Genomic DNA, 25,968 nt, shown 5'->3' with positions numbered 1-25,968 from the left:
GCTTTCTTTGTTGAATTACCTGGTAAATGTCATGCATGAAGTCTCCACTGGGTTTTCTTACAAATGCATTTTTGGAAAAGTGTGTGTGTGTGTGTGAGAGAGAGAGAGAGAGAGAAAGAATGGGGGGAGGGCAGGCAGAAACAGAGTGCACACTTGGGCCGAAAGGTAAAGAGAGGTTGGAGAAGATTTTAAATTTTAAAAATTTCTTTTAGGGTAACAAAATGGGGGTTAAAACCCAGATGTTCTGTTGCTGTGGTGTTGACTTCCAGAGCCTTAAATTTGGGTTAATTGACACCAATTATCTGGGCATGAGCAAGAATGGAGAAAAGCTAAATGTAGACAATAGTAGAATTCATGGTAATTAAGACTTTCTATATATTTATTTATTTACTTATTTGTTGGCTGTGCCTGCAGCATGGGGGAGTTGCCGGGCCAGGGATCTAGGTCCTTTACCTGTTGAGCCACCAGGAAACTCAAAGACCTTCATTTCAGAATAAACATTTTTCAGTTCCTACAAGATCTATCTTAAATTGATTTTTCCCCCATTCTGTCAACAGTTTGAATGCAGTTCTGTGCTAGAGGCTGATCTAGGCACTGTGGTACAGTAGTGAAAAGGACAGATATTTTTAAGTTCTTGGATTTCATAAGTATTGTTTGTTCACAGATGAGTTCATTTTTGAACCACGTAAAAACTATTTCCTCTCTGCCCTTAACTAGAACACCATTTTTACTTATCCAGTATGAAAACTCAGGAATATGGGTGATCTTGTGTGTGTGTGTGTGTGTGTGTGTGTGGTGTATGTGTGTGTATAAAATAATACATACATGCACATATAATCATATACATATACAACCTTTTTTTAATGGAATAATGTAATGAACTTACAGTTTTTATAATGGAGGGAGACATGGTTCTAGTTCCATTACATGCTCTTTAGTTTTTGGTATACATTTTCAAGATTTATATGGTAAAGAAGGAAATCTGAAAGTTGCTTCATGTTTCTGCTAAACTACCATGTGTTTACCTAAGGTTACGTGGTTTCTTGAGTATTTGTCTAGGCTAAATGACACTTTCTGTCATATGCATGCCGTAAATAAAAAGATCTAATAAAACTATGATAATGTTTTGTTAAAATAGGCGCAGTTTTTATCATTCACCATGTGTATATGTACATTAAATCATCACATTGTACACCTTAGAAAAACATACGGTGTACACCCTAAAAAGGTAAACACAGTTTTGATCTGCTCTTAAATATAGAAATGACATGGAAAATAGGGCTTAATGAGGCCCCAGAAAGCAGAGTCTTTGGGGATACACTGTAAACCTTGAGGTTTTGGAGTTCCCGTCGTAGCTCAGCGGAAATGAATCTGACTGGTATCCATGAGGATTCAGGTTTGGTCCCTGGCCTCGTTCAGTGGGTTAAGGATCCTGTGGCGTAGGCCTTGAGCTGTGGTTTAGGTCACAGACCTGGCTTGGAGCCTGTGGTGTAGGCCTGCAGCTGCAGCTCCAATTCGACCCTTGGCTTGGGAACCTCCATGTGCCATGGGTTCGGGCCTAAAAAGACAAAAATAAGTAGATAAATAAACCTTGAGGTTTTACCAGAGTCAAGTCAGCAGCCTTCCTGTGTTTCAGACAGCGGCTGGAAGTGCCCAAGTTACCCTTGATTTGCTGTCTTCGGTCTGAACGTTTGGGTGTAATTTCTCAAAAGCTGCACGGCATCTTCACGGGCTGTTCGTTTTTGCCCTCAGCTTCTTCCAGACCAGCTGCTCTTGCTTCTGGAGCATCTCTTAGAGCAGACGACCTTGAACCCTCGAACCCTGCAACGCCTTGAGCGGACATACCACCTCCCGGAGCAGGATGCAGAGGTAACAAGGAACGCCCTCGACTTAAATTGTGGGCCCTCCCCGTGGGTGAAGAATGATGGTCCCCTTGAGTCCCCACCTGTTGGAACTGCTCTTCCATTAACCACACCCGTGCTGTGTGCTTACCAGTGAAGAGCCGTACTTGAGGCATAGGGTGAACTGCTTCTCTGGGGGTGCTTGCTCCAGTGGGGGGCCTCTGATCCCGGTCATTGCCAGGGCATGAGGTCCTGAGTTTTTCCCCCTCTTTCTTCTTAAATCACCAAGGTGGACAGACGCCTCTTCAAGGAATGCATAGGCGGGTTGAATTGAGTGTTTTTGAATTGTGAACTCAGGCGGGTCATCTTATGCACGATGGTGGTGCCGTCCTGTTGCATGCTTAAGGAAACTTGGCTCAGATGTGCCAGTGCTTCTTGGTAGCATTCAGTTAGGACAGGAAAGGAGCCATGTGGAAAGGAAATGAAAACTAAAGCTAACAGCCGTGGTTTGAAAAGCAAAATTGGATGCTTATGGGAAAGCAATTTGACGTGGTCCTTAATATCTTTTAGCTTATGGTGAAGAATGCAGTGTGAATCCTAAGACAAGTTGCAGGGTTTTTTAAACCTGGAAAATACTATGCAGTGTATTTAGTCATCTGAAGTAAAGACTTAAGCACGCAGTCAGAAAAGCTGTTTTATATAGAACTCCTAAAACGCAGGTAAGTTGGATTTGTGTTTAGAGAATTACTGAATATGTAAAAACTGTGCAGTTCATGATGGCAGCCGTCAGGCACATGTGGCCGTTGAGCACTTGGTATGTGGCTGCTTCACATTGAGAGATGCTATGAAATGCATGGTGGATATTGAACCCAGAGGATAGAAAGAGGAAGCAAAATACCCCAGTAATTTTTTCTTGTTGATCGCCTTGTCAAAATGATACTTTAGACTCCGTGGGTTAAATATTATTCAGATTAATCTTGCCATTGTTAAAAGGGAGTACATCGAGAAAAGCCGGCTTGTTGTTAGGTTAAAAGATGGTAAGATGGACTTTGTTATACATTTTTAAGCCCTTAACGTAAAATTTAGGATTTAATGTAAAAAAGAGAGAGAAGACATATGTAGTTTTTTTTTTAACCCATCTGAGCATAGATGAAATGTGCAACTGTTACTGTTTACTTCAGCTCTTTATATTTTTGTTTATAGGAGTTTCCAAATGCCAGCCTGTTATTTTTAATTAGTGTTTAAAGGAGGGCTCTATTTATAGGCATGAGGTTATGCTTTAATCAGAGCTGAATACCACTGAAATGCCAGGCCTCAGTGACGGGCAGGCAGTGGACAGACGGAGGCGGGAGGATCAAAGCAGGTGCCGGGCACCTGTCCCTCCTCGTCCAGAAGCCGGGAGGTGGGAGACCCTGTTTCCCCCGCCCCCACCCCTTCCTCTTGGCATAAACATAAAGCACATCCTGTTCTTAACTTACAGCTCAACTTGCTTGTTATATATAACTTCTTAAACCTTTGAGAAATACAACAAGTTTTATTTTGGTTGCTTGTTTTTCAATCTCACAAAATATACCACGATGCCCAAAGCCTGGGCAGTCTCTTCAGATGTGGTTCTTTGGTGATGAGAGACTGAGGCCTGAGGAAAGCTCTGCTCGGTTTGAGTAGCTAGCGTGCCCAGCATTCGTGCGGTTCACGGATGCTTAACTCTGCCAGGCACCAGGGATGCAGCAGTGGCGAGGGTCAACCTCAGGAAGTTTGTATTTTGGAAAGACAGCTCATACGTAAATGAACAGGACAGCCTCAGATAAAGAGCAGCAAAGGAGAGTACTGGTGACATGGGCTGGGTGTCTCCAGGTAGAGTGCAGGAAAGGCCACAAAGAGAATGTGACATTCGAGCCAGCACCTAAGGACAGGAATGAGTTGGCCATGTAAAGCCAAGGGTCAGGGCTGGTTTCCATACGGAGGTGACAACAGGTACAGGAGTCTGAACATGGCATAGGGGGTCAGCCAAGTTTTTCTGTAAAGGAGCAGATTTTGATAGCTTAGGCCGTACAGTTTCTGCCACAACTAACTAGTCCCCTCTGCTGCTGTGGCTCCAAAGCTGCCGTGACAGCATGTACACGAACAGACGTGCCTTGTTTCAGTAAAGGTGTTTATGGTCCCTGAAACTTGAATTTCATATAATTATCACATCTCAAGATAATTCTTCTTGGTGCTGTTCCTTTTTAAAACTATTCTAAGACGTCCACCCCACTCCTACTAGCTGTGGGCCCGTTTGGCCTGCCCCCTCTGGAGCTGGTTGACCCCTACTTTGGGACCTCGGGTTGAGGTCAGGGGGGCACAGGGCCCAGATCAGGGGAGGCCCTGAGGCCTGACCATGTGCCACTGCCTTGCCCCTTCCCAGGCCCTCTGGGGCCCCGGCATGTGGTCAGTTACACTGACGGCTTAGCTCACTGTGAGGTTGCCTTGAAATGTCACTCAGAACCAGAAAAGCAACAGGATTTTGACCAACCAGGGTGTTTTCTAGAAACTTTATTAGTTAAATGTGATTTATTGTGACACTGATTAGCAGGAATTTTGTTGACTAGCCATCTGCCTTTATCTTAAGTGACAGAACATTTCATGGGAGAAAGATTTGTTATTTGGTGGAAAAATGAGGATTCTGACTCTGTTCTAGGTGCTGCTTCTTGACCAAACATAGCAGGATCGTCCCTTTCAGTTGTTATCAGAGCTTGCTAATGTGGAATAAATAGTAGTCATTTGAAACATGGCTGAAGATACTGGCATGTGGCAGGTTGTGTGTGGAGTGGTTGCAGTGGGACGTGGCCCTGGAGCTATTTTGCTGGCAGGGAGCAAATGCGAGTTAAGGCCCCAACACCCTGTTCAGGGTGCTGCCCCAGGCGCCGGGACTGTGCTGTTGAATTGGGCGTCTGTGCGCAGCAGCCGGGAGTGCCCCTGGCAATGGGGGCTTTATTCCTCATCCTTAAGAGGTACAGAAAGGCTCCCCTCACTCTTCCCAAAAGCACAGATGTGAAGTCACTTTTCGAGAGGGCGAGGCCACCCCTTCCCTAGCTCGTCTAAGCCCCTCATTGCCCAGCGCATCGCTTATTGGCAAAACGGCATGTTCTGGAAAGTACTGGGAGCCTCCGTGGTGCAAGAAGCCTGCGCTAGGGTGGCCCCCGATCCTTCTTTCTGTTCAGTAGTCATTTTAGCGTCTTTGCCATCACCTCCCCCCTGCCCCTGTCCCCTCCCATCTTCCTTCTCAGTGGTGGTGGTGGGGGAACTGACACTGGCCCCCTGGGAGGTTTATTTTAATTCTTTCATTCTTTTATTTTATTTGATTCTTTCTGTGTTGCTCCACATTTGTATTAGTTGTGTTGCTTTTGTGTATCAGTTGTGTTCCCGGGATGTCTGTTCTGTTGGTCAGGATTTCTGAGCATGATGACCAGCTTGATGGTGATGGTGACCAGCTGTTGGCATGTCAGGGGCACAGAGTTGCTGATGTGCCTGCCTTGTGGGTGGTGGGAATACACAGGTCTGCCCCGTGTGTTCAGAATCTTAAAGGAAAAATGCGTGAGCGCAAATATCCTAAGCCGGGCACAGTAACACGTGTCCTCTCAGGCCATTTTGTGCCTTGCCTCTTGGGTGGCACTCTTGTCTGAAAAGAAGGTCGCTGGAGAAGGAATATTTGCATTCCTTAGCCTAGAAACCAACACTTAACTACAGGAGTCAACCGTGTGCCACCTCTGGAGTCAAACCTCCAGCCATATCCTGGGCTGCTCTCCCAGGTGAGAAAATGGACTGAAGGAAACTTAGTTCATAGAAATGCATCGTCTGTAGTTTCTGAGCAGATCGGTTCAAATAGAGAGCCATAAAGGTTTTTAAATATTGGACAACTGATTCTTGGAACAGAAGCTGTTTTCTGAAACCCTTTTAAAAATGAGTTTCAGCAAGTCTCTTAAGCTGTAAAAATAGCTCTCCCATGGTACTGGGGTGAGGCTTCTGTGCAACTTGGCCCTGTGACCTTTCTTCCTCAAGAGCCCCATGCCTGACCTTGAAGCAACCTTATTTCCACAGACTCCGGTGGAACATTTCGAAACTGGGACGCCTCAGATGAATGTTCAGAAAATCCAGAAACAAACAGGAACTCACCGCCTCATCTGGCTTAGATGGGAGTGGTGCGTGTTAGTCAGAAAAGTCCCCGTGGTGCCATGCTCTGCTCTGATGTCTCAGTTGGTAGGTTGAGCCAGAAGATTAATTTTCAGGGAGAGGCCACCATCAGCACCAGGTCATCCCCTCCCAGTATTGGGGGAAGATGTGTTGGTTGAAAGGAAGAGACCCCTTAGGTGAGTTTGGGGTCGAAAGAGTGGGTGCTGCATCTGTCTTCCCCTGGCACCCAGTCTCTGCTCACGGCTACCACTCTTCCTGGTACTGGCTGAGTCATTGACCTAGCAACAAGCTGAACTTGGTCCCAGGTCCCCAAATGGCTGGTGGCCACTTAAAAGTCACGTACCTTCAGGAGCCCCATTTTCCTTGTCTGCATGGCAGTGGCCTGGACTGGACTGCTGGCTCTCAGCAGAGAGAAAGAGAAGAAAGTAGTGTTAAGAGCACTTGGGCATCTGGTCACAGAATTCTTGATCTGGGGGCTTGGGAGAGTTTTTTTTTGGGGGGGGGATGGTGCTTTAAATCAAGTTATCTCAACCTGGCATTTTGGACATAGGAGCAGATAATTCTTTGGGGCGGGAGCTCCCTGTGCATTGTAGGATATATTGCATCCCAGGCCTTTTTCCATGAGATGCCAAAAGCATCCTCTCCCTGCTTCCTTACCCCAGTTTTGGCAACTGAAAATGCCTGCAGACATCGCTAAACGTCTCCTGGGAGATAGAGTCATCCAGGTTAAGAACCAGTGCTCTAAAGCAGCAATTGACCACAAAAGGCAACTTTTTCGTCTCATCTAAAAAAGTCTCTGAACCCAGAGTGGTTAGAACCCAGAGTGGAATGGCTAGAACATAGTTAACTACCTCTGGGGCCACCGTGAGCCAGCTGTATTTTCCCAAGGTGCCAAAGAATGTCACCTTGAGTGAGGTGAAAACAAAATGCTTCACATGGAAGAAAAAGAAGGAATTGCAAACTCAAGTAGCAGTAGCAAGTAAATCTCAGGAAGCGGGTTGGTAAGCAAGGACAAACCTGTTTTACCAGTAGTACACAGAGAAGCCACGCCAGCATCTGGCTGCATTCTGCTCTGAAAAGGACACTTTCAAGGTTGACTGCAAATGGAAAAACATCCAACCTTGCAGGCCTTTCCCCTCCTGACTGATTTTCCTCTGCTTCAGGTGGAAGAGCCCTTGAAAACCTTGTAAACTGGCTGCCTTCCCTGGTGGGTTTTTTACACATTTCAGGGAGGGCATGGATTTGAATACATTGTCAGTAAGAGAACTCAGGGTTTGTTGGAAAAGAAAAATAGCAGCATAGCATTTATTTGAAGTCCACAGGTAGAAGGTGCAGTCATGGGAACACAGCAGTCTGACGGCTCTGATGCTCATTTCGGAATTTCCTTTAGACCCAAAGGGTAGTTTCTGTGAACTGCGACTATTTCACGATGGACAGACTTCTGGAGAGGCATTCAAAGGGCCAAGAATAAAGGTTTAGTCAGGTTTCATATGTTTACAGCCTAAGACTGATCAGTAGCTGTGATTCTACCCAGTGCTTTTCCTGCTGAAACTCCTGGTCACGGGGACTGTCAGTCTTTTGCAGGGTGTTGGGGGTCAGGCAGGCCCAGGTCCCCTTTTCTCTCCCAGTCACTTTTGCGTCGTATTCTGACTACAAGAGAGGGCACTTCTGTTTTGTTCTCCTCCCAGAGGAGTTTCGAGGAGAGGTCAGAGGGACTCTCTCTGGGCTCTGTTGCCACTTCAGGACGCTCAGCAGTTTACACTGAGTAAAATGCTCTGTGTGGTGAACTCGGTACCTCCTTCCCCTTTGGTCCAGCCCGATCCCGATGCAGAATCTAAGTAGCACAAAGGCAGACACCGGCCTTGTTGACGTCAGGCCCCGTAATCACGGTGGTGCATGAGGGCGGCCTGCCGGGCTGGCGCCACGGCCCCAGCATGACCGCAGGGCTGTGCAAGGACACTGGGGCTCAAGCGCAGGTGCCGCCGAAGCCCCCTCCCCCCCACCATGGGCGCCTTTTCCTGTCTTTCTTCCCTTTTAGAGGCTGCCCCAGGGGCCTGCATCCCCCCAACCCCCACCCCCCAGGCTGCCCAGGTCACTACCCAGCAGTGCCGGGGAGGCACCCTCGTGGAACAAAGCCCCCAGGAGGCAGGTTTTCCGATTGAACATTAAAAAAAGAGGCGGTCGGTCGTGGAGGGCTTGAATGGTGTGTGGCAATTAGCAAAGTGGTTTTCCAGGGTGAGGTGCGAGGGGCCGGGTGGAACAGGGTGACACCTGCCATATCCTGCATGGGGCTGTTTGTCACAGTTTCTTCCCAGGGATATGGCGTCTGGCTCATGGGCCCCTTGACATGGTCAAGCTCAGGTGGCAGATCAAGAGGTCAAAGGCTAATGGATCTGAACTCTAGGCTATGACCTATAAAAAGCGTGACTCAATCTCCATCTTCTAAAAAGCCAAAACCGTGCTGGCGAGGGCGCAGCTGTCCTTTTGACGCAGCATTGTAATTTGTAGGGTTTGGAAAGCTGGCCGGGGGTATGGATGATAAAAGAGACTGGGGTGATTTTCCTTCCGTTGCTTTAGACATAGGAGTATTTTTAAACCATGTGCCTTTTATGATGTGGGAAAAAATAAAGCTCTTGTATAATTCTTTTTTTTTTTTTTTTTTTTTTTTTTTTTTTTTGTCTTTTTGCTATTTCTTGGGCCTCTCCCACGGCATATGGAGGTTCCCAGGCTAGGGGTCGAATCAGAGCTGTAGCCGCTGGCCTACACCAGAGCCACAGCAACGCGGGATCCGAGCCGCGTCTGCAACCTACACCACAGCTCACGGCAACGTGGGATCGTTAACCCACTGAGCAAGGGCAGGGACCGAACCCGCAACCTCATGGTTCCTAGTCGGATTCGTTAACCACTGCGCCACGACGGGAACTCCTGATTTTTCTTAAAGAGACCTTTAAAATGAGCAGTTATCATCGGTCATAACATTTAGAATTTCTCTGTAAATGAAGAAGAGAAGAGCATTTAAAGGCAGACTTGTAGCTACAAGTTCAACCAGACTTTATCGGAAGAGTTCTTGGTCATTCTTTGCCATTGCTTCTTCCACTGGGTATAGCGGCAGGTCCTATTGTATAGATATTTTAAGATTTAAGGGACATTATCTACTCTTATTGTCTGCATATTTGTGTACCTCCCCACCCCTATCTGTACAGATTTTTCTCAGAAAGATTGCAGAGATGTACACATTTTCTGGGTGATAAATAACATTGCCCTGATGCTCTTCTTTCCCAAACTCAGCTGCATCTCCTGTTCCTTTTGTCGTTAATGTTAAGTGAAATCAGCATGTGGGTTTTTATAGGTTCTTTATCCCTCGGTCAGTAGGTTATATATCTTTGTATTGGCTTTCTGTACTGAAATCCACACTCCCAAACACACAGCAAGCACGACCCTTTTCTTTCCGAATTATAAACCAAGTCATATTCCCATGTGAAGCATACCTTAAGTGCCCTAAACTACAGGGCCTACTTTTGCCAAAATATCTTCCCAGCTCACTTTTCTTCCCTCCTGTGCCTTTCCTGTGCACCTTTGCTCTCTAGTTCCATGGTGCACCAGGATTTGAGAGTTCACTTTGGCCCTCAAGCTGTGGAAGGTGGAGGCTGCAGGTAGAATGAGCTTTTCCCTGCAGCCTGTGGGAGCTCCCACAGCACCAGTGGCCAGCAGGGAGGGGGCAGTGCCCCACAGACCCTACATGACCCCCTGGCAGCTTATGCCTCCTCTGGGCCAGGCTCTCTGCTGGTCCTTGATAGCAAAGAGAAAACAACTGTATTGAATTCAAATCGTTTTGAGAAAGGAAAAAGGACCCCCCATTTATGTGCAAATGATGGTATTTTGTGTGTCTGTTGGGGAATGAAATTTAAAGATCAGCTAAATTTTATGGGGTGGCACTAAATGATTTTTAAAGCTGCTCCTGCACATTGCTTTGCTGCAGCCTTGAACCACATGGGACTGTGTTCCATATACCAACTGATTGTGCCCATTTGTGGGTAGAAGCAGAGCCCAGGCTGAACATAGAAAATCCACAGGCATGGGGAGAGCAGCTAGCTGGCAGCCAGCAGCCCAGAGCCAGGCCTGTCCTTTTGGCTCCACTGTCAGCACAGCAGGTAGTTTCCTCGGGAATTGATTGCCTAGAGTAGTAAGTACCTTTAGCTGGAAAAGCCTTCCCCAGCTTGACTCTTGGGGTTTTTTGTTTTTGTCTGTTTGTTTTTAAGGGCCACATCTGTGGCATATGGAAGTTCCCAGGCTAAGGGTCTAATCAGAGCTTCAGCTGCCTGCCTGCACACAGCTCACGGGAACTCCGGATCCTTAACCCACTGAGCGAGGCTGGGGATTGAACCAGCATCCTTACCGACACTATGTCTGGTTCTTAATCCTCTGAGCCACAATAGGAACGTCTTGGGTTGTTTTTAATAGCAACTTTTTTGAGAAGTAATTCGTATACCATATAATTCACCCTTTTTAAAGTGTGCAGCTCAGTGGTTTCTGGCATATCGACAGGGCTGTGCAGCCATCACCACAGTCAGTTTTATAACATGTTCATCAGCTCCCAAAGAAACCCTGTCCACTTTAGCTGTCATCCCAATCCCCCCTCCCCACCTCACCCCCAGTCCTTGGCAACCACACTAATCTTTCTGTGTCTATAGATTTGCCATTTCTGGACTTTTATTTTTGTTTTCTGTTTGTTCGTTTTGTCTCTTCAGGGCCTCATCTGTGGCATATGGAGGTTCCCAGGCTAGGGGTCCAATTGGAGCTACAGCTGCTGGCCTACACCACAGCCACAGCAATACCGGATCCTTAACCCACTGAGCGAGTCCAGGGATCAAACCCACAACCTCATGGCTCCTAGTTGGACTCGTTTCTTCTGCGCCACAACAGGAACTCCTGGAATTTTATATAAATGGAACCACATACACCTTTTGGGACTGGCTGCTTTTCACTTAGCAAACATACTGTTTTCAGGAATCATCCATGTTTTGCCTGTATCAGCACTTTATTCCTTTTTATCACCAAATGTTTTTGCTGGTATAGGTAAACCACAGCTGCCTAAACCGTTTATCAGTTGTTAGACATTTGGGTTTTTGGCTGTTTGTAATGCTGCTATGAACATTTGGGTATAAGGTTTTGTGTGGACATTATGTTTTCACTTTTTTGGGGTCTACCTGAGGAGTGGAATTGCTGGATTATATGGTAAGTCTGTTTAACCTTTTGAGGAGCTGCCAGACTGTTTTCCAAAGCACCATTTTACGTCCTCCCCAGCAGTGTTTGAGGGTACCAGTGTTTCTTCATCCTTGTCAACACTTGTCATCGTCTGTCTTTTATTTTAGCCATCCCTACTGGGTGTGAAGAGAATTCTCATTATGGTTTTGATTTTTCATTTCCCTAATAACTAATTATGTCAAGCATCTTTTCATGTGTTTATTGGCTATTTGTATGTCTTTAGAGAAATGCCTAGTCAGATCTTTTGTTCATTTTTAAGCTGGTTTGTCTCTTTATTATTGGGTTATAATGATTCCTTTTTTCTTTTCTTTCTTTCTTTTTTTTGGGGGGGCTTTTCTAGGGCTGTACCTGTGGCATATGGAGGTTCCCAGGCTAGGGGTTGAATCGGAGCTGTAGCCACCGGCCTATGTCACAGGCACAGCAACGCCAGATCCAAGCCACGTCTGCAACCTACACCACAGCTCACGGCAACGCTGGATCCTTAACCCATTGAACAAGGCCAGGGATCGAACCCGCAACCTCACGGTTCCTAGTTGAGTTCGTTTCCGATGCACCAAGACGGGAACTCCTGTAATGGTTCTTTATGTTTTTTAGATACAAACCCCTTAGCAGGTATGTGATTCGCAAAAACATCCTCTCATTCTCTTGGGTTGTCTTTTCACTTTTTTATGAGTGCCCTTTGAAGCACAAATGTTTTAATTTTGAAGATATCTAAGTCATTTATATTTTCTTTTTTTGCTTATGCTTTTGGTCTTCAAATCTATGAAACCAGTGCCTAGTATAAAAGGTCTAGATTTATGCCTATGTCTTCTTCTAAGAGTTTTATAGTTTTAGTTCTTATATTTAAGACTTGGAGTTTAATTTTTAAAGTCCATATCTCTAGCTCCCATAGGGAGGGTATTGGAAGAAACAACCATTAAGAAGATAACGAGGAAGGGAGGGTGGAATTTTTTTCACGGAACGTGTGATTGAGCCAGAAATTGACTGTGCCTAGGGTGCCCTGTTCAGAAAGCGGTGTCTTTTCCTCCTTGGGTGCTCAGTTTGAGTGGCCCCCTCTTCAGGAGTCTCCTGACCACATCCCTGGGCCACTCCTTCTGCCCTCTTGCATCCTGTTGGTCACTAACATGAGTCCGCTCTTGCCAGTTGGCTGGATTTTTCTTAGACTTTCCTCAGAACTATAAGCTCTCAGAGGGCGGTCTTGTCTGTTTTATTCACCATCTCATCCTTAACACCCAGTACTTGTCTGGAGAATGGGTGCCGGATCCCCAGGCGTTCTGGAGGAGCCGTGACTGGTATCTGCCACGATAAGGTGATGGGATCACTAAGGCCATCACTTGGCACCCCTTGTGGAGAGAGCGAACCTTTTGGCAGACCTCGTGAGACCCTCTGCAGTTGGTTGAACCTGCCCCTGAGAAAATGGCGAGAAGGCCCAGATGTCCCTTCAGAGGTTCTCAGAGGAAGACACCCGTGGTCACTTCGCCGCCAACAGGGGAAGTCCTGTTTTCAGCAAAGGCTATGTGTCATGTTAATGAAAGGAAGAAAGGAGGTGGAGCGTGTCGTTTCCTAATTCTAGAATTCCGTGTTGGATTTTTTTTTTTTTTTTTTTTTTTTTTGCCATTTAGTGTGCATTTTGATAGAAAAAGAAGGCTCGCTGTCTGGTACTTCAGGGTGGACTCAACAGCTGCTCCTGAGGTCTCCGTTTTGGAGCCAGCCGTCTTTGATAGTATTAATGTCACTAAATGAAACAGTCTATACAGAGGAGAAGGAAGGCAGGCTGGAATTTACCGGAGAGAACACGCAGCTCCTGGCATCTGTCATCACCTTTGATCCCCACCATCACCCTCCACGTGTGTGTCAAGTGTGATGATCCTGATAGCAATTTCGGACTAACTCTGTTGTGCACGTTGCCACAGCCCTAGTTGTAACTGGGAAAACCTGTTATAACTGAATCTAACTGGTTAACACAGAACTGAGCGCTTTAGGGACTGCCTCCAGCGAGGTTAGAAAGAGCCCTCGCAAAAGAGCTGAGAGCCTCTGCCGCCTGTGCCGTCTGTGGTCTTAACTCAGGGCACAGGGATTTTACTAGCCTGGCTTCGTGCCAGCACATAAAGTAACTTTTCATTCCCTTTAGTTTAAAAAAAAAAAAAAAAAAGTTAAGATTGCAGCCCTTGAAGATGAAGGAGCTTGTAAGGTGAGGAAGAAAAGAAGTGTGAAAATCAGAGTACAAGTGTTGGAGATCTTTTTTTTTTTTTTTCTTTTTTTTCTTTTTCATTTTTGGCTGCCCCGCAACATACGAAGTTTCCGGGCCAGGGATCAATCTGAGCCACAGTTTCCACCTGCGCCACAGCTGCAGCAATGCTGGATCCTTAACCCACTGTGCCGGTGCTGGGAATCGAACCTGCGACCCAGTGCTCCTAAGATGCTGTCGATCTCGTGCCACAGAGGGAACTCCAAGTGTTGGAAATCTTTATGTGACAACCCTACACCAGCTTGTGCCCTTGTCTTTCGCCATGAGAATGACCAAATGAGACACCCTGAACCATTATAGGTGCTCCTACATGAAATACTTGCTGGAAAAGCTGTCTGTCCTGGAGTGGCTTTGGGGAGGCCTTCCCACACCTAGGCTGCCAGGCAGGTTCCCTCACCAGCAGTAAACCCACTTGAAAGCGAAGTGAAATCTAATTTAAGGACACAAATTGGAGAAGTAGGTTTGTTTATTGCAGCGCTAGACTTATTAACTCACAAAAGCCCTGAGCCTTGGTCTTTCTGTTTACAGATACAAAATGGAAACTCAAAGTGAGGCCTAATGGGCTTCCCAGATTATGCTCCCTGGACAGATTTTTTTCCCCCTTTCAATAGTAAATTTTTGAAATCAAAAGGACTAAAAAAGAGGAGTGCTTCCTGTCATAAATAGGATGGGTGGCATTCTTCAAAGCATTTTACAGCTTCCAACTGTGCATTGTAATTTCAAAGTCGCTGAAAAGCATTCTGAGTTTTTAAAGTGGTACATTCATTCAGAAACATTTCCCAAGCCCATATTTATGTGCCAGGCATTGAGACAGGGCCTGGAGATAGCCTAGAGGCACCCAGGCTCTGGCTTTCACCAAGCTTGCATTTTGCTCTACGTAAAGACATAGGCACGCAAATCAAGAAACAGTAGTTTCCGGAGTTCCCGTCGTGGCTCAGTGGTTAACGAATCCAACTAGGAACCATGAGGTTGTGGGTTCGATCCCTGGCCTTGCTCAGTGGGTTAAGGATCTGGCATTGCCGTGAGCTGTGGTGTAGGTCACAGACGCGGTTCGGATCTGGTGTTGCTGTCGCTGTGGCGTAGGCTGGTGGCTACAGCTCCAATTCGACCCCTAGCCTGGGAACCTCCATATGCCGTGGGAGCAGTCCCAGAAAAGGCAAAAAAAAAAGACGAAAAGAAAAAAGAAACAGTAGTTTCAGGGAGTTCCCATAGTGGCTCAGCAGAAACAAATCTGACTACCATCCACGAGGATGCAGGTTCAATCCCTGGCCTCACTCAGTGGGTAAAGGATCCAGTGTTGCCGTGAGCTGTGGTTTAGGTCACAGACGTGGCTCAGATCCCTCATTGCTGCGGCTGTGGTGTAGGCTGGTGGCTACAGCTCCTAATTGACCCCTAGCCTGGAAACTTCCATATTCCTGCAGGTGTGGCCCTAAAAAAGACGAGAAAAGAAAAGAAACAGCAGTTTCAGAGAGCACTGAGCTGGAGAGGATGTAAGACACAGCTCTAGGAGAGTGACCCTCGGGGGAGCAGGCAGGGTTGAGGAATTCTGAGCCCCAAAGTGGACTTTTTGGGACACACTTGCGATTGACTCTCTGGCATCATCAGAAGGTCGAGAGACGGATGGAGCTGTAGTCCACTAGCAGGAGGGAAACCGCCCCCCCCCCCCCCAGTCCTCACTCAGGGAAAGTAAGTGGGCCACATTTTAGCCGGTAAATCCAGCAGTGGCAAATGGAGAGAATGAGGAAAAACACAAAACAATATATTCCATGTTGGTTGCTGTTATTGTAAAGATCAGAAATGAATTTGGTTGAATGGCTAGAATCTCATGTTCATTGGCTCTTTATATGTGTCAAGTTACCTGTTTATAATTTTAAAACACTGAAAAATAACGCACAGGCGTTCCCGTTGTGGCTCAGTGGAAACAAATCCAACCAGTAACCACAAAGTTGGAGGTTTGATCCCTGGCCTCACTTCAGTGGGTTAAGGATCTGGCATTGCCATGAACTGTGGCGTAGGTTGCAGACATGGCTTGGATCCCACGCTGCTGTGGCTGTGGTGTAGGCTGGCGGCTACAGCTCCGATTTGACCCCTAGTCTGGGAACCTCCATATGCTGCGGGTGCAGCCCTAAAAAGACAAAATAATAATAATAATAATAATGTTTAAACATTCAAAAATAAAGCACAGCTGTTTACAGAAGCCACAGGTGCTTTATCAAGCACAGCATTGAATGAGACACCCTGGCTCCAGGCTTCAAGTGACAGAAGCAACACAGGTGATTTCCTTCCTGTGACCTGTCTCATATACTTTGTTGATGGCACAGTGGCTGCCAGAGTCAAGTTTAGGAGTTAGAACTAAGCTGTTTTGTCTTGCCCTAAGCAGTGTCTGCTCAGTCTCTGACTCCATTTACTCTTGAGGCATGAGAGTTCTTCTGTAAGACATGGTTTTCAAACTCCATCTCTGAGAAACCCAAGCCCCCCCCCGCCCCTCCCCAAAGGAGAATAGATGCTTTCTGCCAAACTGGTTTAAATTACTTGAAGAACTCATATTTTTTTCCATAATCTGTCTTTATATATACTGGGGTTCCAGATGACATTTTTTTTATAAGACTAGTTGTGTTTAAGGAAACTTGGAAAACCACTTTAGAAAATTAGTCCAGTAGATAATAAGCAGGCTATGGGGGAGCATTCCCATATAAGAATTGGTGTTTCTTTGAAGTAGCTTTATGGAAAACACACTAAAGTTGAAGTTTAAAAAAAAAAAAAAACCTAAAAGAGCAGTGAGAATTATAAAGTGAACACAGGATCTGGGATGTGTAGTGATTTGCACAGGAAAGCCTCAGCCAGGGAGATTGGGGGTGAGCTCGTGGAGCGGCTTCTTTTTCCTAAAGTTCATAGTTGCTCGGCGCCAGATCCTGCACCCACGTGTGGCACCTGGCACTTGTGCTGGCCAGTAACCGAGAGGTGCTCTGTGATGTCAGAGCAGGTTTCCTAGGAGTTCAGTCCACAGAGAAAGGAAAAGAACACCATAGATTTCTGGGCAGGTTAGGCTGAAGCTGGCCTGAGCCAGCTCACAAGGGCCTCCCAGCTCTGCGTTCTCTGCATCATGCTGGTGGATTTGGGGGAGGGGGTTCAACGGTTACCAGCACGTCATTCAGAAGCCTAAGTCTTGGATTTCTGTTGCAGATCAGGGGTCAGCACACTAGCCAGGCCAGTCAAGCCCACTGCTTGTTTCTGTAAATAACATTTGATCTGAAGAGAGCCATGCGCATGCCCACTCATTTACATATTATCTAGGCTGCTCTTGTGATGTGGCAAATGGGCCAAGAAGCTACAAGTGCTCCCTGTGTCTGGCTCTGGACCTTGCCAACCCCTCTTCTTGAGTTTAATAGGAGCTGGTTCTGGATGCATTAAAATTCTCAGGTTGAAAGAGGTTGAGGGTTTGGGTGGAGGGCCTGGGAGGTTGTCTTTTAGTAATTTTTCTTTCCTGTTTACAGGCGGGAACAGTTAAATGAGAGGGAGCCCCAGCATGTCCAAATTAAGATCATGGTTATGTCGCAGAGGTGCCCACTGGGTCATGGGACTTGTCTCTGAATCTGTCTTTATATATACTGGGACGTGGTGTGGGAATACTACAGACCCTTCAAGGCAGTGCTGTTTTTCTAGCACTGGTAGAAATGGGAGGAGCCAGCCAGAAGCCGGTCAGCTTGGCTGGACCTCCCTCGCCCTTGGCCCTTACCTTTCTGAGGCCTGACTGCATTGCTGGAATTCAAGGCTAAGGTGTTTGCTGGCTCGAGGCTTTCAGGTGATTCCTTGCATGAATTTGGAGTGATTTTAGGAATCTGAGTCACAGGTGAAAAGTCATTAATTTTTTTTTCTCTCTTGAGACATAAGGGCAGTAAAATAAAATGTGAATATTTAGGTTTTTTCCATTTTTCTTTTTTTCTTTTTTTTTTTTTTTTTTTTTTGTCTTTTATCTTTTTAAGGCCGTGCCCGTGGCATATGGAGGTTCCCAAGCTAGGGGTCGAATCGGAGCTGCCGCTGCCAGCCATAGCAACATGGGATCAGAGCTGTGTCAGTGACCTACACCACAGCTCATGTCATCACTGGATCCTTAACCCACTGAGCAAGGCCAGGGATCAAACCTGCATCGTCATGGATGCTTGTCAGATTCATTAACCACTGAGCCACTATGGGAACTGGAAGATGTGAATATTTAAAGTGCAAATGTTGAGCTGTCTTGGCATATGTAGACACGTATGAAACGTTGACACCTAAGCAGAGTCAAGAAGTGAGAGAGGCTCAGGCAGGCCTCCTGGGTCCTGGTGCCCCATAGATGTGCACGCTGTCCCTGTTTACTTCTCCCTGGGGAAGCTGAAAGACAAGGTGACCCACCACCTCCATCATAATCAACTAATTAGAAGGTATAGGTAATGAGGTCCTGCCGTAGAGCGCTGGGAACTGTATCTAGTCCCTTGTGATGGAGCATGATGGAGCATAATGTGAGAAAAAGAGTGTATATGTGTACGTGTGATGGGGTCACTTTGCTGTAGAGCGGACATGGACAGAACACTGTAAATCGACTCTCATGGAAAAAATAAAAATCATTTAAATAAAATAAAAAACAAGGGAAAAAAAGTAAAGAAGAGCAGATCTACAGGACAGACAGCTGTCTTCTCAGAGACCTGCCTCTGCTTCTGAATTCTCTGGTTCGGGCTCAGCAGCACCGAGAATGTCGCATTCATCTGTTATCAGCAGAAAGGAAGGAACTTGATACAGGGATGTGGTGACCTCTGTCAGGCAATTTTTTTTTTCTTTTTTTTTTTTTTTTAAGTTTCTCGGTGGTCTGGAGAAAGATATTCCATCAGTGCCCACTGTGGACATATGGCTGCAAGAAATCGGGATGCATGTCACATTGCCGCCAGCTTCTCGGGAAGACACCCATGCCAGGTGGTGACAAGTGGCCCTGTGAATCGAGGGTTCTACACAGTTGAGGGAATAAAAAAGATAAGGATTTTCTTTGTTTTTCCAAGACATATGAAGAGGAGTTAAAAACTCTGGGCAAGAGATATCTCTTGGGCACTTCAGTCTCACACAGCATCTCCGTGATGTCTTTTAAACATCCTATCATTGAAATTTTGAAATAGGTTTAATTCTTTTGTAGTGAAAAGGCTTGTTGTTTTTTCAGCTCTTCGTGGGGTGGGGCGAGGGATTGGTCTGTGTTTCCTGGATGCCATGTTAGCTTGCAGGGGTCAGAAGACTAGATCTCTTATTAATCATGACAATAAACTATTGAACAGAGAAGTGGAAAAGCTGACTTCATGTCGGTTGTGAAAGAGCCTCTTTCACTCAAGCCCAGCTCCTGGATCTTCTTCCAGTCATGGCAGGACCAACCCTGCATTTTGCACACAAGCCCCCCCCAAGGGGGCCCTTATCCTACTAGGAAATAGACCCTAATTTATGCTTTGTTATTTCTGACTTTTGTAAATACGATGAAGGGGAGCACAGGGAGAGAAAATGGGAGGCCAGTAAGACCTCCATTTTCACAGGTCTAAAAGATAGAATGTCCCCAAGTTTGTAGGGTGACTAAAAAAACCTGTCATTGTCAAAGGCTTAGTGTGATCAGGGTCACACAGACCTAAGTCATTAGAACACTGTGAAGCTGACAGTTCTATTTGACTCTGCTGAAAGCCGGTACCGCTGTCCCGTGTGCAGTTGTGGGAAGTGAGGCCTCTTCCTGAGGTCCCAGAGCAGGTGGCCGTTCCCCCAGGCTCACAGAGCTCACGGTACATCCTTCAGTACAAGGGTGGGGCTGACTGGTGGCATCTGGTATAGCTAGATTCCCATGAGCTGGGAGAAAAACAAGAAATAGAGGCATCAGGGGGCTCTTGTGGCTCTGCCCAGCCTTCAGCCTTGGGTTCTCCATCCCGAGCACAGGGTCTGGTGGCCCTGATGGCTGTCTCTGGTTGATGCAGTGTCTGAGCTCTGATTGTTCCCTTGCTCTTCTGCTAAGAGTATCTTAGGGGCTCCCCTTTCCCTTGTAGGGTGTTAATTTCCATTGGCAGTCTTGGAAAGAACCTTTTGTTGGAGGTGGAAAGATTTCCCAGACTTGTCTAGCCCAACCTGCTTCTCTTGTGTTGGGGCATCCAAGGCTCTTTGTGCTCCCTTCCGTGTGCCTCTGAAATTCCTTCGTGGATGTAAAGTTTGTTGGCATCCTGTCCTTAGAAGTTCAAAGGGCCCAGCTGCCGGTAAGCAAAGGGCACCACTGCCACAATCCCCGCGTGTCTCCGAGTGCATGTTGCCTAGAGGGAGGATTCTTTCCAAAGGACGTTGCTTTAGTTCATTCCGAATTGGTTGTGTGTAAATCTATTTATAGTAGATGAAAGGAGCGACAGTGGGTAATGATATAATTCACAGGGGCCCCCAGCCAAAATGTTGAAATTGTTTACATTTTACTGTTGCCACAAATGGATCACTGTAAAGGGTCTCCGTCTTTCAAAGGCAATAAAAACAAAGAGCGATGGAGGCTTTTTTAAATGCACGTCATCACTTCCATGTATGGCCGAGGCGGAACGAATAATAAAATAGGAAATGGTGGCCTCCTGACCGGGTATAACCGAGAGGGCTTTGATGCTGTTGAAAATGGCCTGGCCCCGGATTCTGAAACCAAATTTGGGTAGACTCTCCATGTAAAGAATGTGCCCGAAGTGCCTAGAGGTGGGAGTGTGGGGGCAAGAGAAGGCCTCTCATCAGCAGAGGCAGCCAGTGCTGCACCGCAAACTTCCAGATTGTCTCTGGGGTTTGTGGGGGTTGGTTTCCCGGCAAATTCCTGCTGGTTAAGCTTTAGCCAAGTATCTCTTCTCAAGGGTACCCAGCCTTTGCCTTGTCTCTCTGTAGCAGGTTGTGCAGACCTGCAGCGCTCGCACCATCATCGGTGCTCGGCGCCTTCCTTTCGCCGTGGGCAGACACCTCCAGCTCCTCGGTAGGTGCGCTTTGCCTCTCGGGAACGGGGAGAACAGTGTTTTCCTCCTTTAACTGTGTTTATTGTTATAATCAAGAGCACTGAACAAAATCGGCTATTCCAGGAAATTAAGTAGTGGCAGCTTATAAAGAAAACCTTCATGTGACAGCGCATCACTGCAGGGCGGAGCGCCTGCCTGGCTGGCCGGGGATGTGTGTTTCCTTTCCCTGTTTTGTTTTACATGTTATTTTCTTGCAAAATTGTGTTGAGAAACATCAAAAAACACTGAAATATGCACAGTCTTCCCCTAAAATTGACCATTTGCCCTCCTCATGAGGAATGTTGTTCCTTTCTTCATATAAGAGATGACACTCCATGAAATCTGAAAGTCTCAACAATGTCAGTATATTTCAGAGAGTAACTTTTTCTAACAGGGAAGCTCTGTGTCATTACACATGTTAAGCCAAGGAATGCTACTCAGTGATAACTTTCTCTGTTTTCTGAAGGTTCGCCATCGATGGTGTGAACTTGTCGTTAAGCACAAATACAAAAAAGCGTATGGACATGTGGAAAGGTTCCTTCAAGAGGATCAGGTAAGTTTCATTTTTCAGCGGACAGGGATTCTTTAAATGCTATCACCTGGTCTATGCAGTGCACTTAACACAAGGACCCACGTTGTCGACATCTCTTCCATAGCAAATAGTTAAACATTCTCCAAGGGTTTTAAAGAGTTGCTAGGAGCTTTCCTGTCACACTTCAGAGCTGGTATTTTCCAGACTCTCTCTTGGTATGCCATGACATCACCTCTCTCAGAAGCTGCCTTGGTTGGCCGTGGCCGTGGTCTGTTGCCACGAGCCAATGAAGCATGTGCCTCCCTGCATCTTCCAGCCTCAGCTGCATTAGGTCAGGATCATGGCTTAGTGATGCTAGGGTGTGTCTCTGTGTCTCCTGTGGCCCTGACTGAGAGTACGTGTGAAGATTAGACTGGGAGAGCCCTGGCTGACTGGAACGGTCTGGTCTGTCCCTGCCACGCCAGGCGGACCCTTGTGCTGGCTTTCCTTCCTGCGAGAACTTTGCTCACTGTTCACCAGGGCAAGCGATCACCTTACACAGAGGCTGCAGGAAGTGTGTGCATATGCGCACTGGCCTGAAGAGGTTGTCCTTGCCGCCTCTGCTGGGCCCAAGTATGTGGGGGTCAGCACCCAGCCACGTGGCCCCCAGCGCGGCTGTCCATGGCGGTGCATGTGCCATGGCTTCTGTCGGCTGCAGGAAGTTGGCTGCAGCTCACCCCTGTTGGCATGACCAGCGTGTGCCTCTGAGTGAGCTCTCTGCCGAGCACTGTGGGCTGACAGAGGGGAGCCACGTTTCAGTTGGGGCGGAGAGTGGGGGCGGGGCAAACAAAGGGACTTTTGAGAGGGCCTGAGTATAGGGGGCAGCCAGCAAGCAAGGGCTCGTTCTTCCCACAAAGAAAAATACATGACTTTGTCCCAGGAGAAATGTCACATTTGCACAGTGAGGCAAGAGGTGTTTGGAGACGTGGAGGGGCGTGTGAGGAGGAGATGTAAGAGCCACTTAAGGTCTGTTCTGAAAACCAGAAGTAACTACAGCATATTTGGAACAGCAGTCTTTGCCAAAATGAGGCTTCACCATCAGCTTTTTTCAGGAAAGTCTTTTTGAACCCCTAGCCACCAAAGTTTTCTTTTGCGCTGGCTTTGAGATCCTCCTTTTAATTTGCTCCAGCAGACCGTCATCTGTCACATAACTAAGCTCAGAACAAGAGCGAAGGCGGAACCAAAGGGATCTTTTGGTCTTCCAGAACATAACTGGCTGTTTTTAAAGCTGTAGGGGAACTGCAGATGTGAGTCTTTGCAGCATTGTTTTCGAAACAGAAGAGCCAGTGTTTGCCCCCATGGTGGGGCCGGTTGAGGGAAAGCGGGCAGGCTGGGCTGGAGCCACAGGCATCTTTTCCAGGGCGGCCTTGGCTGCTGGGTGACAGGGTGGTCTTCGTTCCCAGCAGTGCTGAGACACACATCCCTGGGAAGAAGGCCTGTGTCTGTGACATGCACTCGGTACTCACCCTGGGGGCTCCTTTCAGCTGCAGGGCTTTCCACAGGGGAGCTCATGGGAACCTCCCTGACCCTGTCCCTGTCCCCATCCTTGTCCGGAGCATTCCCGTCAGCCATCACTAGGGTAATGCTCGCTCTGTCATTGCTTCACCCACCAGCGTCTCTGACGGAACCGATAGCCCAGTATTTCTTGGGGTTTCTGTGAATATGAGGAAAGAGAAGGGCACTGCAAGCTGCAGGTTCCTAGAGTACGGCTGCTCAATTGTCCAGCTTTCGTAGGGTCTTGGTGACGTCTAGCCCAGCAAGTCTGTGTGGAACGAGCACAGACAGCGCACACAAGTGCGCGGGGACATGCGATTTCTTTTTCCTAAGCTCTCTGGCCTCTGTGCCCCCACAGGCCATGGGCATCTACCTCTACGGGGAGCTGATGGTGAACGAGGACGCCCGGCAGCAGCAACTGGCCCGCAAGTGCTTCGAGCTGAGCAAGGAGCAGATGGATAGATCCTCAGCCGAGGTGGTGGCCGAGATGTTATTTTAAAGAGGTGATTCTCTTTCTTTCCTTTCTCAGTTGCTCGGCTCTGACCGAGATTCCTCTTAGGAGCCAAATAAGTCAGTAAGCCGCACGGCGAGCCAGGAGCCCCGGCAGCAGCGGTCGCGTGCTCCTGGCCGGGGGCAGGTGGCACCGTGTCTGGCCGAGCAGCGAGCAGTGGGAAGGCCCAGGCCGTGCCATGCCCCCCGGCAGAATGCCCTTCTGAGCGCTATTTTGGCCACTTCAGATTTTTCTGTTCGTGGGAACAGAGTTCAAGGGAGAGCATTTCGGGTAGGTTAGACGTGAACGGGAGAGCCCCATGGAAGCGTGACCCCGTCTTCAAGGTGAGGGCTGATGGGGGATGCGCTGTCCACTTGTCCCCGCCTGGCCAGCAATCCTGGCAGGGTGTCCTCCCGCCTCAGGGCCACACACTCCTTGCCACCATGGGTCTTCAGGCGGGCAGCTTCCTTGGTGTTGGAGCAGATTGGAGCAAGGATTCTAAATTATTTAAACTGCCTCCTCTATTAATAAGTAGTCAGTAATAATAATAATATGCTTGGAATTGACCTGTTAGATTACATCCTAACAGTTTTTAACTGTGGATTTCTGCACTTTAAACATAATTTAGCAACGAGTACATAAAGTTTTGTAAGTAGAACTGAGGGGTTATGAGTGTATTTTTTTTCTCTAATAATGCATTTTCACTTCTCTGCCTTTCCATTTTTCTTCAAGGTTTCACATGACATTCTAGGGTATGTCTAATTTCGTGTCCTTTTTTTTAACTTGACATCACATTTCAAGCATTTTTTGTGTCATAGAATCTCTGTAATTTTAATGGGTATTTAATATTTCATATTGTTATTCATAACCTGTTGGACATTTAGTTTGCTTGCAATGTTTTGCTCTTATCAAAAGCATTTATGTATGAAATGTTTAACCGTCGTCTATACCTGAAAGAATGCTAATCACTGAAGAGAGAAAGGTTTTCTGACGTATGATGCTGTTCTTCCAGAAGAGTCAAGGAAACATGTTGGCCAGAAAAAGGAAAGAGTGGAAATATTTGCCACAATTGTACATCTTATAGTGGAACAGCTGTGTGTGGGCTTTCCCAGAGCTCCCCTCGGGCAGCTTCAGATCCTGTTCAAAGCCAGGCCAATTGCAAAAAAAAAAAAATTTGAGCAGTTGCACAGTTATCTTGTTGCCAACCTCATGCAGTGATCAGTATAAATCGTATTTCTCTTTAGATGTCTAATTTCCCAGGGAGTTTGTGTTTCTACAGTGCGGCAGGCTGTGTCTTTGATGTCCCCTGGGTTCCAAGTTGTGGAGAAACCACCGTGGGCCACCCAACTCTGGTGGTGCTTCCTTGTGAATTTTTTGCCCCGAGCAGGCAAAAGAGTAGCCCTGGTCCCCAGTCTGCTCTTCTCCTCACCACCTGTCTGTCCCTGGTCCCTTCTGGATGAGCGCAGGGTCAGGTGCACGCCCGCCTGCCCAGTGAAGGACAGCGATGGGCTGCCCCCTCCCACCCCGAGAGGGGTCCCCACAGACGTCCCAGACGCCGTAGGTTCTGTGCCCCGAGGGGTGAAGGAGGGAGACAGAGCAAGCCAGGTCAGGGCACTTCTCATTTCCTCTCCTGTCACCACACTGGCATCTGGGTGGTCATCCGTGAGACCTCTGATTTTAAAATTGTACCCCTAGGGCCCCACATAAATGACAGAAAGAGAGCTCGCTGGGTAGCCTAGCAGGCCTGGAGGCGGTGTCATCGCCCTGTGTCCGAGGAACCCGCGGCGTGCGATGTGGGCAGCGGCGCTGCCCCGAGTGCTCTGGCTGCTTGGGTTCCTGGCATGCTGATTTGTGACTTAAGATTAAAATCACATTGCCAGGGATTACCACGCAGCCACGACCCTGGCTGCTCCTCCAGAAGCCATAGTTACCCTCTCTCTGCAGTGCGGGGGACAGATGCGTCTCCTAGCTCCTCTCAGGAAGCGGAAGAAGCCACCAGCCGCGGAAGACGCTCACCGGCCCTCTCATTATGCCCAGCCGACGACCTCTCTGACGAGGTGCAGAGCTTAGCTGATTGGTGAACAGTGACTGGTTTCCGCTTTGTTCACAGTGGCTAAGTTCTGCACCTGAAGAGAAGGTGAGATGGGGACAGTTAAGTTGGAGCCGCTGGGGCGGAGGCCGCCACTGAGCGGTCCGCTCGGGGCCGAGCACAGTTCTGGAGGATGAGAGCCCGCCTGGCCCAAGGACGATGCACTCTGTCCTGTTCCGAGCGCAAGGAACAGACCAAAAAAAGTCTACGGGAATATAACTCTGCCAGTTAGACACCTGTCTGAAAGTTCAAAGGCTTTGAATGCTGCAAAAATCATTCTTTTGAAAAATCTCAAACCTAGTGAGTCTCGCAAGTCCGATACAACCTGCGTCGGTGGTCGATGGCGTGTGAGTAGGGCTGGGTGCTTTCCAAGGCGGCTCCGTGCTGTGAGCCCGGGCGGTGAACTCTCTCTTGTGTTTGCAGTCCAGGTCTCTGTGTCTTCTCGGCCGCAGCGGGATGGGGCCGCGCCAGCTCCCAGCGGAGGCACTGCTTCTCCGGGCTGTCGATTGGACCCGCCCTCCGGTGCCTACTGAGCTGATATCAGTTCTCATTTTACACACTGGCTCAGTTCAGCAGGAACAGGAGTCGAGCCCTCGAGCAAAGCCTTCCTGCTTGTAAGTGCCCAGAGGCTCGGGAGCTGGGACTCCAGCCCCACGACGACGGGCCCCCGAGCATCTGCAGCAGAGCCGACGGCCTCGGCGGCCCCTCCGTATGTGTCCTGTGTGGGGGCGTCGGTAGAGTCGTAGAGCTGTGTTGACCCGAGAGGAATGAGCTTCCACCTGTAAAGGCAGGACGCAGTTGG

The 25,968-nt window shown here is 47.7% G+C and overlaps 1 protein-coding gene and 3 non-coding genes across 14 annotated transcripts in view; all 4 read left to right on the top strand.

Moving 5' to 3' along the window:
• Positions 1-25,968, top strand: part of C10H9orf3 (chromosome 10 C9orf3 homolog) — a 394,233-nt gene that overhangs the window by 367,176 nt on the left and 1,089 nt on the right. For 3 of the 11 annotated variants that reach the window (XR_002336297.1, XR_002336292.1, XR_002336293.1), the window contains 4 exons: positions 1,753-1,869; positions 18,356-18,471; positions 20,989-21,075; positions 22,946-23,090. Coding sequence is in view for 3 of the 11 variants with exons in the window: in XM_021064603.1 (XP_020920262.1) it covers positions 1,753-1,869; positions 20,989-21,075; positions 22,946-23,086 (345 nt within the window). In the remaining 8 variants the exon portion in view is untranslated. Of the gene's footprint in view, positions 1-1,752; positions 1,870-18,355; positions 19,770-20,418; positions 20,504-20,988; positions 21,076-22,945; positions 23,091-25,968 lie in introns of those variants that run through there. The other 8 variants (XM_021064603.1, XM_021064602.1, XR_002336298.1 and 5 more) reach the window with 7 other exon arrangements.
• MIR23B (microRNA 23b) lies at positions 24,896-24,975 on the top strand. Its single transcript, NR_038539.1, has one exon. It is a non-coding gene; the product is annotated as a microRNA 23b (primary transcript).
• On the top strand, positions 25,130-25,209 carry MIR27B (microRNA 27b). The gene has a single exon (NR_038536.1). It is a non-coding gene; the product is annotated as a microRNA 27b (primary transcript).
• MIR24-2 (microRNA 24-2) lies at positions 25,676-25,755 on the top strand. Its single transcript, NR_038538.1, has one exon. It is a non-coding gene; the product is annotated as a microRNA 24-2 (primary transcript).

Source organism: Sus scrofa, chromosome 10 (assembly GCF_000003025.6).
Source record: "Sus scrofa isolate TJ Tabasco breed Duroc chromosome 10, Sscrofa11.1, whole genome shotgun sequence".
Lineage (NCBI taxonomy): Eukaryota > Metazoa > Chordata > Mammalia > Artiodactyla > Suidae > Sus > Sus scrofa.
Note: the sequence above shows the minus strand (reverse complement) of the source record. Positions and strands in the feature narration are given on the sequence as shown.